This window comes from Salmo salar, chromosome 12 (assembly GCF_965601325.2).
Source record: "Salmo salar chromosome 12, fSalSal1, whole genome shotgun sequence".
Taxonomy (NCBI): Eukaryota; Metazoa; Chordata; class Actinopteri; order Salmoniformes; family Salmonidae; genus Salmo; species Salmo salar.
In genome coordinates, this window is record NC_138302.1 from 66,265,333 (window position 1) to 66,278,842 (window position 13,510).

The 13,510-nt window shown below is 42.2% G+C and overlaps 1 protein-coding gene across 2 annotated transcripts in view; it reads left to right on the forward strand.

Annotated features, from left to right (window-relative positions):
- The window catches only part of LOC106565583 (SLIT-ROBO Rho GTPase-activating protein 3), a 123,589-nt gene that overhangs the window by 40,561 nt on the left and 69,518 nt on the right, over positions 1 to 13,510 (forward strand). For both annotated transcript variants that reach the window (XM_014132865.3, XM_014132866.3), the window contains exon 3: positions 12,841 to 13,003. In XM_014132865.3, coding sequence (XP_013988340.1) covers positions 12,841 to 13,003 — 163 coding nt within the window. The remainder of the gene's footprint in view (positions 1 to 12,840; positions 13,004 to 13,510) is intronic.

Genomic DNA, 13,510 nt, shown 5'->3' on the forward strand with positions numbered 1-13,510 from the left:
AGAAAATGACATCTTACTAGGGTCAGGACGTGACACTGATAGCTACTTTATTGAGGAAAATGTACTACTATGACTGTGATATGTGGTTGTACCACCTAGCTGTCTTAAGATGAATGCACTGTAAGTCGCTCTGGATAAGAGTGTCTGCTAAATGACTAAAATATACATTTGATAAATGGATTTCAGATAACTCAATCAGCAGGAAAGCCTTATTAAACTTGAGCCTACATCATCTGAAAGGTTCATAATTGATGCACAGTATTCATGGCCATGTGCCAGTGATTCCTTCACTAATTATTCATAATATTATGAATAAGAGAGAGCATCAACTTCCCAGTGACTCCCAGCAGACTGCTAAGCATTATGCATGGGGTTGCTTGGTTGGTGTACTTGCCTGTGGGGCAGAGGCAGACCAAGGGCTGCCAATCTGCATTCCACCAAATACTTAGAATTAATATTTATTAGGCTAGACTACAGTACATACTGTACATAATATTCTGTATCTACAGATTGCTTTGCACCATTCCATTTCTAATTTACGGACATTAGTGAGAACCAAGCAGCCTCTGTTCTGTGTGCCCACCAGTCCTAACCAGCTCACTGACTGTACAGCCCCTCATCATCTGTACAGCCCACATCACTGAGTCTTTCCCCGGTGGTCTAGCGTTAAAGTTAAACTATAGTGTTAAAGGTTAAACTATATCCCTGTCAGAAAGAGAGACTGGGTGTGTTAACTGCAAACATCAAACTCCTCTCCAAGGGAAAGAGTGAGAGGCTTGTAGTCCCAATATCCCTTTGGTTTACAACCTCAGCTGAATGACATCAATATCTGCAGAACCAGGCAGGGTTCTTTTGCGTGTGTGTGTGTGTGTGTGTGTGTGTGTGTGTGTGTGTGTGTGTGTGTGTGTGTGTGTGTGTGTGTGTGTGTGTGTGTGTGTGTGTGTGTGTGTGTGTATGTGTGTGTTTGTGTGTGTGCCTGTAAGTAAGCATGTCACTGTTAGTCTTCACCTGTTGTTTACAAACACCTTTGTAAACAACAGGTGTAGACTAACAGTGACATGCTTACTTACAGGTCCTTCCAAACAATGCAGAGAGAAAAATAGAACAATTATAGAAAGATAGTGACACGGGGAATAAATACACAATGAGTAATAACTTGGCTATATACATGGGGTACCAGTACCGAGTCGATGTACAGTGGTACGAGGTAATTAAGGTTGACATGTACTGTGGCTTGCGAAAGTATTCTCCCCCCTTCACATTTTTCTTCTTTGTTGCCTTACAACCTGGAATTAAAATATATTTTTGGGGAATTTGTATCATTTTGATTTACACAACATGCCTACCACTTGGAAGATGAAAAATATTTTTTTATTGTGAAACAAACATGAAATAAGACCAAAAAAAATAACCTTGAGCATGCATAACTATTCACCCCCCAAAGCCAATACTTTGTAGAGCCACCTTTTGCAGGAATTACAGCTGCAAGTCTCATGGGGTATGTCTCTATAAGCTTGGCACATCTAGCCACTGGATGTTTTGCCCATTTATCAAGGCAAAAATGCTCCAGCTCCTTCAAGTTGGATGGGTTCCGCTGGTGTACAGCAAGCTTAAAGTCATACCACAGATTCTCAATTGGATTGAGGTCTGGGCTTTGACTAGGCCATTCCATGCCATTTAAATGTTTCGCCTTAAACCACTCAAGTGTTGCTTTAGCAGTATGCTTAGGGTCATTGTCCTGCCGGAAGGTGAACCTCCGGCCCAGTCTCAAATCTCTGGAAGACTGAAACAGGTTTCCCTCAAGAATTTCCCTGTATTTAGCGCCATCCATCATTCCTTCAATTCTGACCAGTTTTCCAGGACCTGCCGATGAAAAACATCCCCACACCATGATGCTGCCACCACCATGCTTCACTGTGGGGATGTTATTCTTGGGGGTATGATAGGTGTTGGGTTTGTGCCAGACATAGCGTTTTCCATGATGGCCAAAAAGCTACATTTTAGTCTCATCTGACAGAGCCCTTCTTCCATATGTTTGGGGAATCTCCCACATGCCTTTTGGCGAACACAAAACGTGTTTGCTTTTTTCTTCTTTAAGCAATGGCTTTATTTTGGCCACTCTTCCATAAAGCCCAGCTCTGTGGAGTGTACAGCTTAGTGGTCCTATGGACAGATACTCCAAACTCCGCTGTGGAGCTTTGCAGCTCCTTCAGGGTTATCTTTGGTCTCTTTGTTGCCTCTCTGGTTAATGCCCTCCTTGCCTGGTCCGTGAGTTTTGGTGGGCGGCCCTCTCTTGGCAGGTTTGTTGTGGTGCCATATTCTTTCCATTTTTTAATGGTGCTCTGTGGGATGTTCAAAGTTTCGGATACTTTTTTATAACCCAACCCTGATCTGTAATTCTCCACAACTGTCTGGAGAGCTCCTTGGTCTTCAAGGTGCCGCGTGCTTGGTGGTGCCCCTTGCTTAGTGATGTTGCAGACTCTGGGGCCTTTCAGAACAGGTGTGTATATACAGTTGAAGTCGGAATTTAAGTTTAAGTCTGATTCATCCTTGGGAGCAATATCTAAATGCCTGAAGGTACCACGTTCATCTGTACAAACAATAGACGCAAGTATAAACACCATGGGACCACACAGCCGACATACCGCTCATGAAGGAGACACAGTTCTGTCTCCTAGAGATGAACGTACTTTGGTGCGAAAAGTGCAAATCAATCCCAGAACAACAGCAAAAGGACCTTGTGAAGATGCTGGAAGAAACAGGTACAAAAGTATCTATATCCACAGTAAAACGAGTCCTATATCGACATAACCTGAAAGGCCGCTCAGCAAGGAAGAAGCCACTGCTCCAAATCCGCCATAAAAAAAACAGACTTCGGTTTGCAACTGCACATGGGGACAAAGATCATACTTTTTTGAGAAATGTCCTCTGGTCTGATGAAACAAAAATAGAACTGTTTGGCCATAATGACCATTGTTTTGTTTGGAGGAAAAGGGGGAGGCTTGCAAGCCAAAGAACACTATCCCAACCGTGAAGCACAGGGGTGGCAGCATCATGTTGTGGGGGTGCGTTGATGCAGGAGGGACTGGTGCACTTCACAAAATAGATGGCATCATGAAGGAGGAAAATGATGTGGATATATTGAAGCAACATCAAGACATCAGTCAGGAAGTTAAATCTTGGTCGCAAATGGGTCTTCCAAATGGACAGTGACCCCAAGCATACTTCCAAAGTTGTGGCGAAATGGCTTAAGGACAACAAAGTCAAGGTATTGGAGTGGCCATCACAAAGCCCTGACCTCAATCCTATAGAAAATTTGTGGGCAGATCTGAAAAAGTGCATGCGAGCAAAGAGGCCTACAAACCTGACTCACTTACACCAGCTCTGTCAGGAGCTGGTGGGAAGCTTGTGGAAGGCTACTTCTGGTGGGAGGCTTGTGGAAGGCTACCCGAAACGTTTGACCCAAGTTAAACAATTTAAAGGCAATGCTACCAAATACTAATTGAGTGTATGTAAACTTCTGACCCACTGGGAATGTGATGAAAGAAGTAAAAGCTGAAATAAATCATTCTCTCTACTATTATTCTGACATTTCACATTCTTACAATAAAGTGGTGATCCTAACTGACCTAAGACAGGGAGTTGTTACTAGGATTAAATGTCAGGAATTGTGAAAAACTGAGTTTGAATGTATTTGGCTAAGGTGTTGTCACGTCCTGACCATAGAAAGCTGTTATTATCTATGGTAGAGTAGGTCAGGGCGTGACAGTTTTTTTCTTCTAGTTTAGATTTTCTATGTTGTTATGTTCTAGTCATTGTATTTCTATGTTGGGCTTTTTTGGGATGATCTCCAAATAGAGGCAGCTGGTCATCGTTGTCTCTAATTGGAGATCATACTTAAGTAGTTGTTTTTCCCACCTGGGTTTGTGGGAGGTTGTTTGATAGTTATGTATGCGTGTAGTTTGTATCGGTGTGCAATGGGTTATTTTTTACCCATGTTATTTGTGTACTTTGATTTTGGAGTTTGTTTTTTTGTTAATTAAAATACTCCAGTTTAACCAAGTTGGTTTCTCCTGCGCCTGACTTCCCTGCCACCTACAAACACGACTATGACAGGTGTATGTAAACTTCCAACTTCAACTGTATATACTGAGATCATGTGACAGATCATGTGACACTTAGATTGCACACAGGTGGACTTTATTTAATTAATTATGTGACTTCTGAAGGTATTTGGTTGCACCAGATCTAATATAGGGGCTTCATAACAAAGGGGGTGAATACATATGCACACACCACTTTTCCAATTTGTATTTGTAAGAACTTTTTTAAAGAAGTTATTTTTTTTATTTCACTTCACCAATTTGGACTATTGTGTGTATGTCCATTACATGAAATCCAAATAAAAATCCATTTAAATGACAGGTTGTAATGTAACAAAATTGGGAAAACGCCAAGGGGGATGAATAGTTTTGCAAGGCACTGTATAGGTAAGGGTAAAGTTACTAGGCAACAGGATATATAATAAGCAGTAGTAGCAGCGTATGTGATGAGTCAAAAGAGGGTCACTGCAGATAGTCGGGTAACTATTTAGCAGTCTTATGGCTCGGAGGCAGAAGCTGTTCAGTCAGGATTCTGTTGGTTCCTGACTAGACACCACCACACTGCTCTGGCCTAGGCTGCAGCTGCCTACTATCAAATGTTGGCACTGACTCCTTTCCTCCAAAAATAGATTCTGCTGAAAGATCTGCAAATCAGCATCGCCGCGTATTGAAACCCTGCTTGAAAGCAAAGGAAATGCATTTGGACTGCGAAGCTAGCGCCGTATGTCCACGCTTTCCCCGGCTGTTGATATCGCGTTTGATTGTGTCTGTCCTTTCCTCGCTCTTTCAGAGATAAGCAGGAAACAGGCAGGCGGTGCGGAGTGGATTTAAAAACCCTTCACAGAGTTCTGAGTTTAGGAGTGCATCCCAAATGACATTTTTCCTATATAGTGTGCTACTTTTTAACAGCCAAGTAGACGAGTAACAAAAGTCAGAAATAGCGATAAAATTAATCACTTACCTTTGATGATCTTCATATGGTTACACTCACAAAACTCCCAGTTACCCAATAAATGTTTGTTTTGTTCGATCAAGTCCCTCTTTATATCCAAAAACCTCAAATCTGTTTGCGCGTTTTGTTCAGTAAAACACTGTCTCAAACAACATCCGGTGAAATTTCAGAGCGTGAAACTCAACAAAACAGAAATTCTCATAATAAACATACATAAAAGATACAAGTGTTATACACCAGCTTAAAGATAAACGTCTTGTTAATCCAACCGCAGTGTCAGATTTCAAAAAGGCGCGTGACCGGGAGCGCGCCTTTCTTGTTTCTCCTTTTCTATTGATGAAGATATTGTCCGGTTGAAATATGATCGATTATTTATGACAAAAACAACTTGAGGGTTGATTATAAACATTGTTTGGCATGTTTCTACGAACCTTTATGGTATATTTAGATTTTTTGTCTGTCTTTTGTGACCGTGCTTTGTTCCAATGGAATACTGAACAAAACGCACCAACAAAACGGAGGTTTTTGGACATAAAGAAGGACATTATCGAACAAAACTAACATTTATTGTGTAACAAACTAATTGTGTAACAAAATGGAGGTTTTTGGATATAAAGAGGGACTTGATCGAACAAAACAAACATTTATTGGGTAACTGGGAGTTTTGTGAGTGTAACCATATGAAGATCATCAAAGGTAAGTCATTAATTTTATCGCTATTTCTGACTTTTGTTATTCGTCTACTTGGCTGGTTACTGTTTGTAATGATTTGTCTGCTGGGCGCTGTTCTCAGATAATCGCATAGTTTGCTTTCGCCGTAAAGTCTTTTTGAAATCTGACACTGTGGTTGGATTAACAAGAAGTTTATCTTTAAACCGATATATAACAGTTTAGGAATTTTAGGAATTTTTATAATGAGTATTTCTATTTTTGAATTGGGCGCTCTGCAATTTCACTGGATGTTGGCGAGCGTCCCATATCCCCTAGAGAGGTTAATCAATTCCCCATTACATATTTACATTACATTACATTTACATTTAAGTCATTTAGCAGACGCTCTTATCCAGAGCGACTTACAAATTGGTGCATACACCTTATGATATCCAGTGGAACAACCACTTTACAATAGTGCATCTAAATCTTTTAAGGGGGGGGGGGGGGGGGTTAGAAGGATTACTTTATCCTATCCTAGGTATTCCTTAAAGAGGTGGGGTTTCAGGTGTCTCCGGAAGGTGGTGATTGACTCCGCTGTCCTGGCGTCGTGAGGGAGCTTGTTATATATATGTCACCTGAAGTAAATGTACCGTTAATCCCTGTCATTTGGTTACATTAATTTATTACAGTCATTTACCATTCTCATTCTCAGAGTGGAAACATTGTTTGCAGAGTTCACAACCTGCTACACTTGTGAGAAACAAGTTTTGGTTTATTTCATAACTATTTATGAGATTTGTAAAAAGAAATTCATTGTCTTTTCTTTGGAGTTCTCCACATGAGCATGTGTCTGGTTTCTCTGGCAGCGGTCCAAACACATAAAATACACACCCTCATCCACTTACCCTCGCCTTATGCCCTTGGGGGAATCCCCGTTGCCATCTTGGCGGGTGGTCCAAATGATTAGCCAAGCAAGGGAAGTTTGCAAAATAAGCCATTCAGCCCTCGTTTTTAGGTGGCTTTGGGAGTGTACAGTTGTGTTCACTCCGGGGCCTGAAACTCCCCATAATTCAATTCGCGGCAATTGTACATCCGCTAAGAAAAGTCAGCTACTAATGCATATGACGGCACAAGCAAGTCTCTAAAAAGTTTATGTTTTTGTTTGGTTGTCTTTTGGAAATTGTAGAAATAAAACATTTTCCTTCTTCAGAAGTTCCAGCTAGGCAGCCTAACATTAGTTAGCTAATTAATTTGCTAGCTATCATACAGTAGGTGTTTATTAATAATTATATATTTAATATAAGTAGACATGCACTCATAATTGACTGTAGCACATGTAAAACAAGCTACCGGTGGCTGAAAACACAATCATCTCCGGATGAACGAGTGACGAATTTCTGGCCAAGGGTGGTCCATTTAAAAATCATTCCTTCCACCCTCGCCTCTTGCCCTGCAAGTGTATACTCGTCAGACCTCATGATACGTCATCAGAAGTGTCCACTTAATTTGAGGGCTGAGGGGATAGGGTGTGTCTTTTAAGTGTTTGGACTGCAACCACTGTCCTAATAATGTTGAGGGAGAGCGTGCACCTGAGCACACATAGACGTACTTGGCCTGCTGCATGGAAATGTGGGAATTATATATATATTTTTTTTTACATCGACTGCTAATGATAATATATTAGAACTATAATTCCTCACTATCGGAAAAAGTTATTGGAAAAATCCTTCCAACAATCTCCCCCTTGATAATCACCAATCCTCAGTGTGAAAGAGCAATGGAAGTTATAGGCCTGTTGCTTCATTGGCCTATAGACTATGAGTTCCATGCGCTCATTTCTTTAGTTCCTTTAGTTCCATGCGCTCATTTCTTTAGTTCCTTTAGTTCCATGCTCTCATTTCTTCATATGGCAAAGGCTGTTGATCTTGAGGTGACTTTTAACTTTTAGAATTTTATCATTTTAATTCTGAATTTTATGATTAACCACGTGACAATGCTTTTCCGAAACTGAAACGTTATTATTGAAATGGAACTGTTCCATGAAAAAGCGCCTAGGAAAAAAAGATAACGCATAAGACATCTTTTGTTTACGTATATCTACAATGCTTTTTATTGTAATTTCTGCTCGGCATCAGACTAATTTCCACTCAAATGAGAATTCACGCACGGACATTTTATCAGCAGACAACACATCCTACTTTTCTACGGTAAAATGCAAGAGTAACTTTAAGAAAAACATTAGGAAATGTATCTGGCTACATTCTTTCTACAATAAACAGAAATATGATGTCCATGCATAGTTTTTTAATTGATTGCTCATTTAGCCTACTTGTGTGGCTGACAGCAAAATAGCGTTGCACATCTGTTGTTAACTGATGAAAATGAAGCTATTTTCTGCCGAATGTGTTACACGAATGTATTTTCTGTTAAGGAAAACTATAGTTGCACGTCCCTGATCACTCAATTGAATAATACCCCCACTGTTGACCCCTGTCAATACACAGCTGGACTCACCTGCTCCCGCTTTCTCCAGTTGTGCTATTTACAAACAAACACGTGACTGAACTACGGTAAGCTTCATAATGTAAAATAATGTTATAGGTGGAATGAAGAACGCAATCTTCTAACATATTGCACAAGTTAACTGCAGGTATTTACTTAAAAAGTAGTTACAAATATTAAAATGTATAGTAAAACATCAAAGAAATAGTTTCAACAATATTGATGGTATTGAAAAACCAAATACCCTGGTATACTGAATATATGGTATACCGCCTGCGCCTACTGAGGTCTGATTTAGGATCATACTGTCTGTCTGATAAGGAGGCACTGTTATAGTAATGCTAGAGTTGTGACCTGTGGGTCTACAACCCACTGCTCCATTACTATAAAACCAGGGCTGCATTTATCACTGGGTGAAAATAATCCCTTCCTCTCTCTCTCCCAGAGCAGAGATGTGTCCTGCTGCAGCCACACAGTCCTAATTGCTTGCCTTTTTGCTCCAAGTTCCTGTGAAATGAGGAAGGCAGCTGGGGAGAAGAGAGCCTGTGTCCTTTTGTCTCTTCCCTCAGGAAAAGGGTTTAACCCACAGCCCAGAGAAACAGTGATGGGCCTGGCCAGATTCTCAGATGTCTCTTTTCAGAGACTCTGCTTATAGTTATGGTCTCGTGGTGTGGGTGGGTGGGTTTTTGCAGCGTTGGCAGTTTCAGTGCTGCATTGAACGTCACAATGAATAGGATGCTTTGTCACAGAGCATTGGAGCTCCCTCCCTCCCCACGCTCGCGTCTGTCTGTCTGTCTGTCTGTCTGTCTGTCTGTCTGTCTGTCTGTCTGTCTGTCTGTCTGTCTGTCTGTCTGTCTGTCTGTCTGTCTGTCTGTCTGAGCTCCTGTCACGGTAAACAACTGACTTTATTTTAATATTCAGGGAAAATTAGTGATTTTACGAGCAGATTAATATTTTATCAGGGATTACAGGGGTTTGGAGATGCCTGCTCAGCGGTTTTGCCTAACCATTCGGGAGGAGGAGTACAGTACTATGGACAGAGAGCCTTGTGAATGGAGGTGTGTGTGTGTGTGTGTGTGTGTGTGTGTGAGAGAGAGAGAGAGCCTGGTTGTGCTTAAGGAGGGGATTAAGCATCTCTGGCCACTCTAAGGGATTAGGAGAGGATGGATTGAGGTGCCTGGTCCCTAGGCCTCTCATCCACAAACACCAATTACACAGCGAGGAGCTACGACTCTAACAGCCAGATAGGTCACTCAACCGGAACTGTTCCGGAATGAGGGCTGTGCTGAGACAGGAAATAGACCATCCCAGAAGGCAAGGAAAACATGATTAATCACATTGAGTTTCTATTGTAGTTAGAGAGTCACTCACAGGTCTATTGTTTCCTCTATCTCTATGAGGCAATTAATGACTTTGCCATAGCAACAGAAAGTTCAGTTTAATAATTCTATTATCACTAGTGACGTCTTGATTATTGAACTGGCCCCAATTTGGTTTAATTGGGAGATTTTCTCATCTCATTCAAATTACTTTCCCATTCCTTTTGATTCCAAACCTGTGATCAGCTGGAGAATGCTCAATCAGACCTGTCTCAGCAAATGCAGAAGTCTGAAAGCCTGCTTTCATAGTATAATATTAGACACATCCATTTTCTGCCTAACTTCTTCTTCGCACCGAGCATCCTTTCTCAAACGGTGAGTTGACCTGCTATAGCATCTTGCCGGAGTCTTAGAGTATGTACAGTGAGGGGAAAAAGTATTTGATCCCCTGCTGATTTTGTATGTTTGCCCACTGACAAAGAAATGATCAGTCTATAATTTTAATGGTAGGTTTATTTGAACAGTGAGAGACAGAATAACAACAAAAAAATCCAGAAAAATACATGTAAAAGATGTTATAAAATGATTTGCATTTTAATGAGGGAAATAAGTATTTGACCCCTCTGCAAAACATGACTTAGTTCTTGGTGGCAAAACCCTTGTTGGCAATCACAGAGGTCAGATGTTTCTTGTAGTTGGCCACCAGGTTTGCACACATCTCAGGAGGGATTTTGTCCCACTCCTCTTTGTAGATCTTCTCCAAGTCATTAAGGTTTCGAGGCTGATGTTTGGCAACTCGAACCTTCAGCTCCCTCCACAGATTTTTTATGGGATTAAGGTCTGGAGACTGGCTAGGCCACTCCAGGACCTTAATGTGCTTCTTCTTGAGCCACTCCTTTGTTGCCTTGGCCGTGTGTTTTGGGTCATTGGCATGCTGGAATACCCATCCACAACCCATTTTCAATGCCCTGGCTGAGGGAAGGAGGTTCTCACCCAAGATTTGATGGTACATGGCACCGACCATCATCCCTTTGATGTGGTGAAGTTGTCCTGTCCCCTTACCAGAAAAACACCCCCAAAGCATAATGTTTCCACCTCCATGTTTGACGGTGGGGATGGTGTTCTTGGGGTCATAGGCAGCATTCCTCCTCCTCCAAACACAGCGAGTTGAGTTGATGCCAAAGAGCTCCATTTTGGTCTCATCTGACCACAACACTTTCACCCAGTTGTCCTCTGAATCATTCAGATGTTCAGGGGGACCTTGCGGGCGCTGCAGGATTTCAGTCCTTCACGGCGTAGTGTGTTACCAATTGTTTTCTTGGTGACTATGGTCCCAGCTGCCTTGAGATCATTTACAAGATCCTCCCGTGTTGTTCTGGGCTGATTCCTTACCGTTCTCATGATCATTGCAACTCCACGAGGTGAGATCTTGCATGGAGCCCCAGGCCGAGGGAGATTGACAGTTCTTTTGTGTTTCTTCCATTTGCGAATAATGGCACCAACTGTTGTCACCTTCTCACCAAGCTGCTTGGCGATGGTCTTGTAGCCCATTTCAGCCTTGTGTAGGTCTACAATCTTGTCCCTGACATCCTTGGAGAGCTCTTTGGTCTTGGCCATGGTGGAGAGTTTGGAATCTGATTGATTGATTGCTTCTGTGGACATGTGTCTTTTATACAGGTAACAAACTGAGATTAGGAGCACTCCCTTTAAGAGTGTGCTCCTAATCTCAGCTCGTTACCTGTATAAAAGACACCTGGGAGCCAGAAATCTTTCTGATTGAGAGGGGGTCAAATACTTATTTCCCTCATTAAAATGCAAATCAATATATACCATTTTTTGACATGCGTTTTTCTGGATTCTTTTGTTGTTATTCTGTCTCTCACTGTTCAAATAATCCTACCATTAAAATTATAGACTGATCATTTCTTTGTCAGTGGGCAAACGTACAAAATCAGCAGGGGATCAAATACTTTTTCCCCTCACTGTATGTATGGTTGTGGTAGAACCATATGGCTGTACAGTATATTAGCTGTGTCCATTGTGGTGTCTTGCTGTGGGGAATAATGTTAGCAGCACTCTAGAGCAGACATATATCAGCTTCTTAGAGGTGATTAGCATTGCGGAAGCTCTCTGTAGAGGGGAGCCTTTGATGTTAGTGCTCATCATTTTTCTTTGCAGTAAGTACATGTGCAGTTTTCACCACGGCTCAGTGCAACCCTCTGCTGCTATCTGTGTGTGTGTGTGTGTGTGTGTGTGGGGGGGGGGGGGGGGGGGGTTGTGTGTGAACATACACTGGAGGGGAATGTAGTGAAAGCTGATTACGCTTCAGTCAGAGCCCATGCCTCTCAGGGTCATTATGGTAACCAGCCTTAAGGACTTAAACAATCAAGGCTGTGTCAAACTGGAGCGCTGTGAGGAGAAACTAATACCGTCTGTTCTAGGTTAGCGCCATCACGGTAGAGCAGGGGTGTCAAACTCATTCCATGGAAGGCCTAGTGTCTGCAGATTTTAGTTTTTTCCTTTCAATTAAGACCTAGACAACCAGGTGAGGGGAGTTCTTTACTAATTAGTGACCTTAATTCATCAGTCAAGTACAAGGGAGGAGCAAAAACCCGCAGACACTCGGCCCTCCGTGGAATGAGATTGACATGTTCCATAGAGGGAGGGAGAGATGGCGGAAAGGGAACAGAGATATATAAGGAGGGAATTAAATAAAAGAGAGAGAGAGATGGAGAGAGGCAGAGAAAGAGAAAGGGGGAATAAGTGAGAGAGAGAGAGAGAGAGAGAGGCAGAGAAAGCGAGAGCGTAGTGTGATGTTAGTGTGGTTAAGTCTCTGCAGTCAGCCAACAATGGGATCATGCAGCAGCTGTATTGTTTACTGGGAACAGGAATCAGTCTCAGAAGCCCTATTTCTTTACTCCAACAATGCCTGTGTGTGTGTTGTGTTTTCTGTGTGTTGTCTACCCAGCGCAACCCTGGGCAATATAAGCTGCTCACTCATATTCACCGGGGATGGGCTATGCTTAACTTAATGGCAAGTCATCAACCTTTCAGTCCGTCTGGTGCACAAAATAAATTATTAGGGTGAAGTCGAAGACTTCTGCTGTGGGACAGATATTTGTTCTGACCATCAACTTTGTCTGTTTATACGCCTATGTGTTGAGCCTGTTGAATAGACACCCTAATCAGGTAGTAGACCTTAGAAATATTGAAATGATGAAAGCAGAGACAAACCACAGGTATGTACAGTATGTTACTGTAACCCTTTGCTGATCACTCTAATGTCACCTCCTCTCTGTGTTGTGTTCAGGAAAGACCAGCACCTGCTGTCCAGTGTGAACTGCTGGTACTTGGTACTGAACCAGACCAGGAGGGAAAGCAGGGACCACGCCACCCTCAACGACATCTACACCAACAATGTCATCGTCCGCCTCGCCCAGATCAGCGAGGACGTCATCCGCCTCTTCAAGAAGGTCTGTCTGTCATCCTTCTGTCCGTCTGCCTGTCTCGCTTTCTGTTTACTCCTCTCCTTATCACCTGTGCTCATGTGTTCAGAGTTGAAGATACAAATGAGCACTATCTTTTCTCGTTTGTTTGCTGACCAGTAATGGGCATGATGTGGATTCTCCTTTCTCTAGATCCTAATCATATACAAATAACACCAGACCTCATTGCTCTTTTGCTTAAGGTTACGACCACATTCAAACCAGTTTTCACCTGAGCCTTTGAAATGAGTCTGAAAGAAACCAATGTTCCTCTATTCTTTCCATATTCCATCTTTAGTATACAGATTGATGGTTGAGACTATGTGAGCAGTGATGTTTTTTGAGAAGCTACATTATCAGCTGACCCGTATTCCAGCACATTGGATTTGTATACATCTGTCGGGCATAAATAAGTTCCATGTGGCCTGTGGAGTAGTAGTGCAGTAGTAGGGTTAAGATGGAGCAGGGTAGGGTACCCCCTGGCCCCCTAACCAC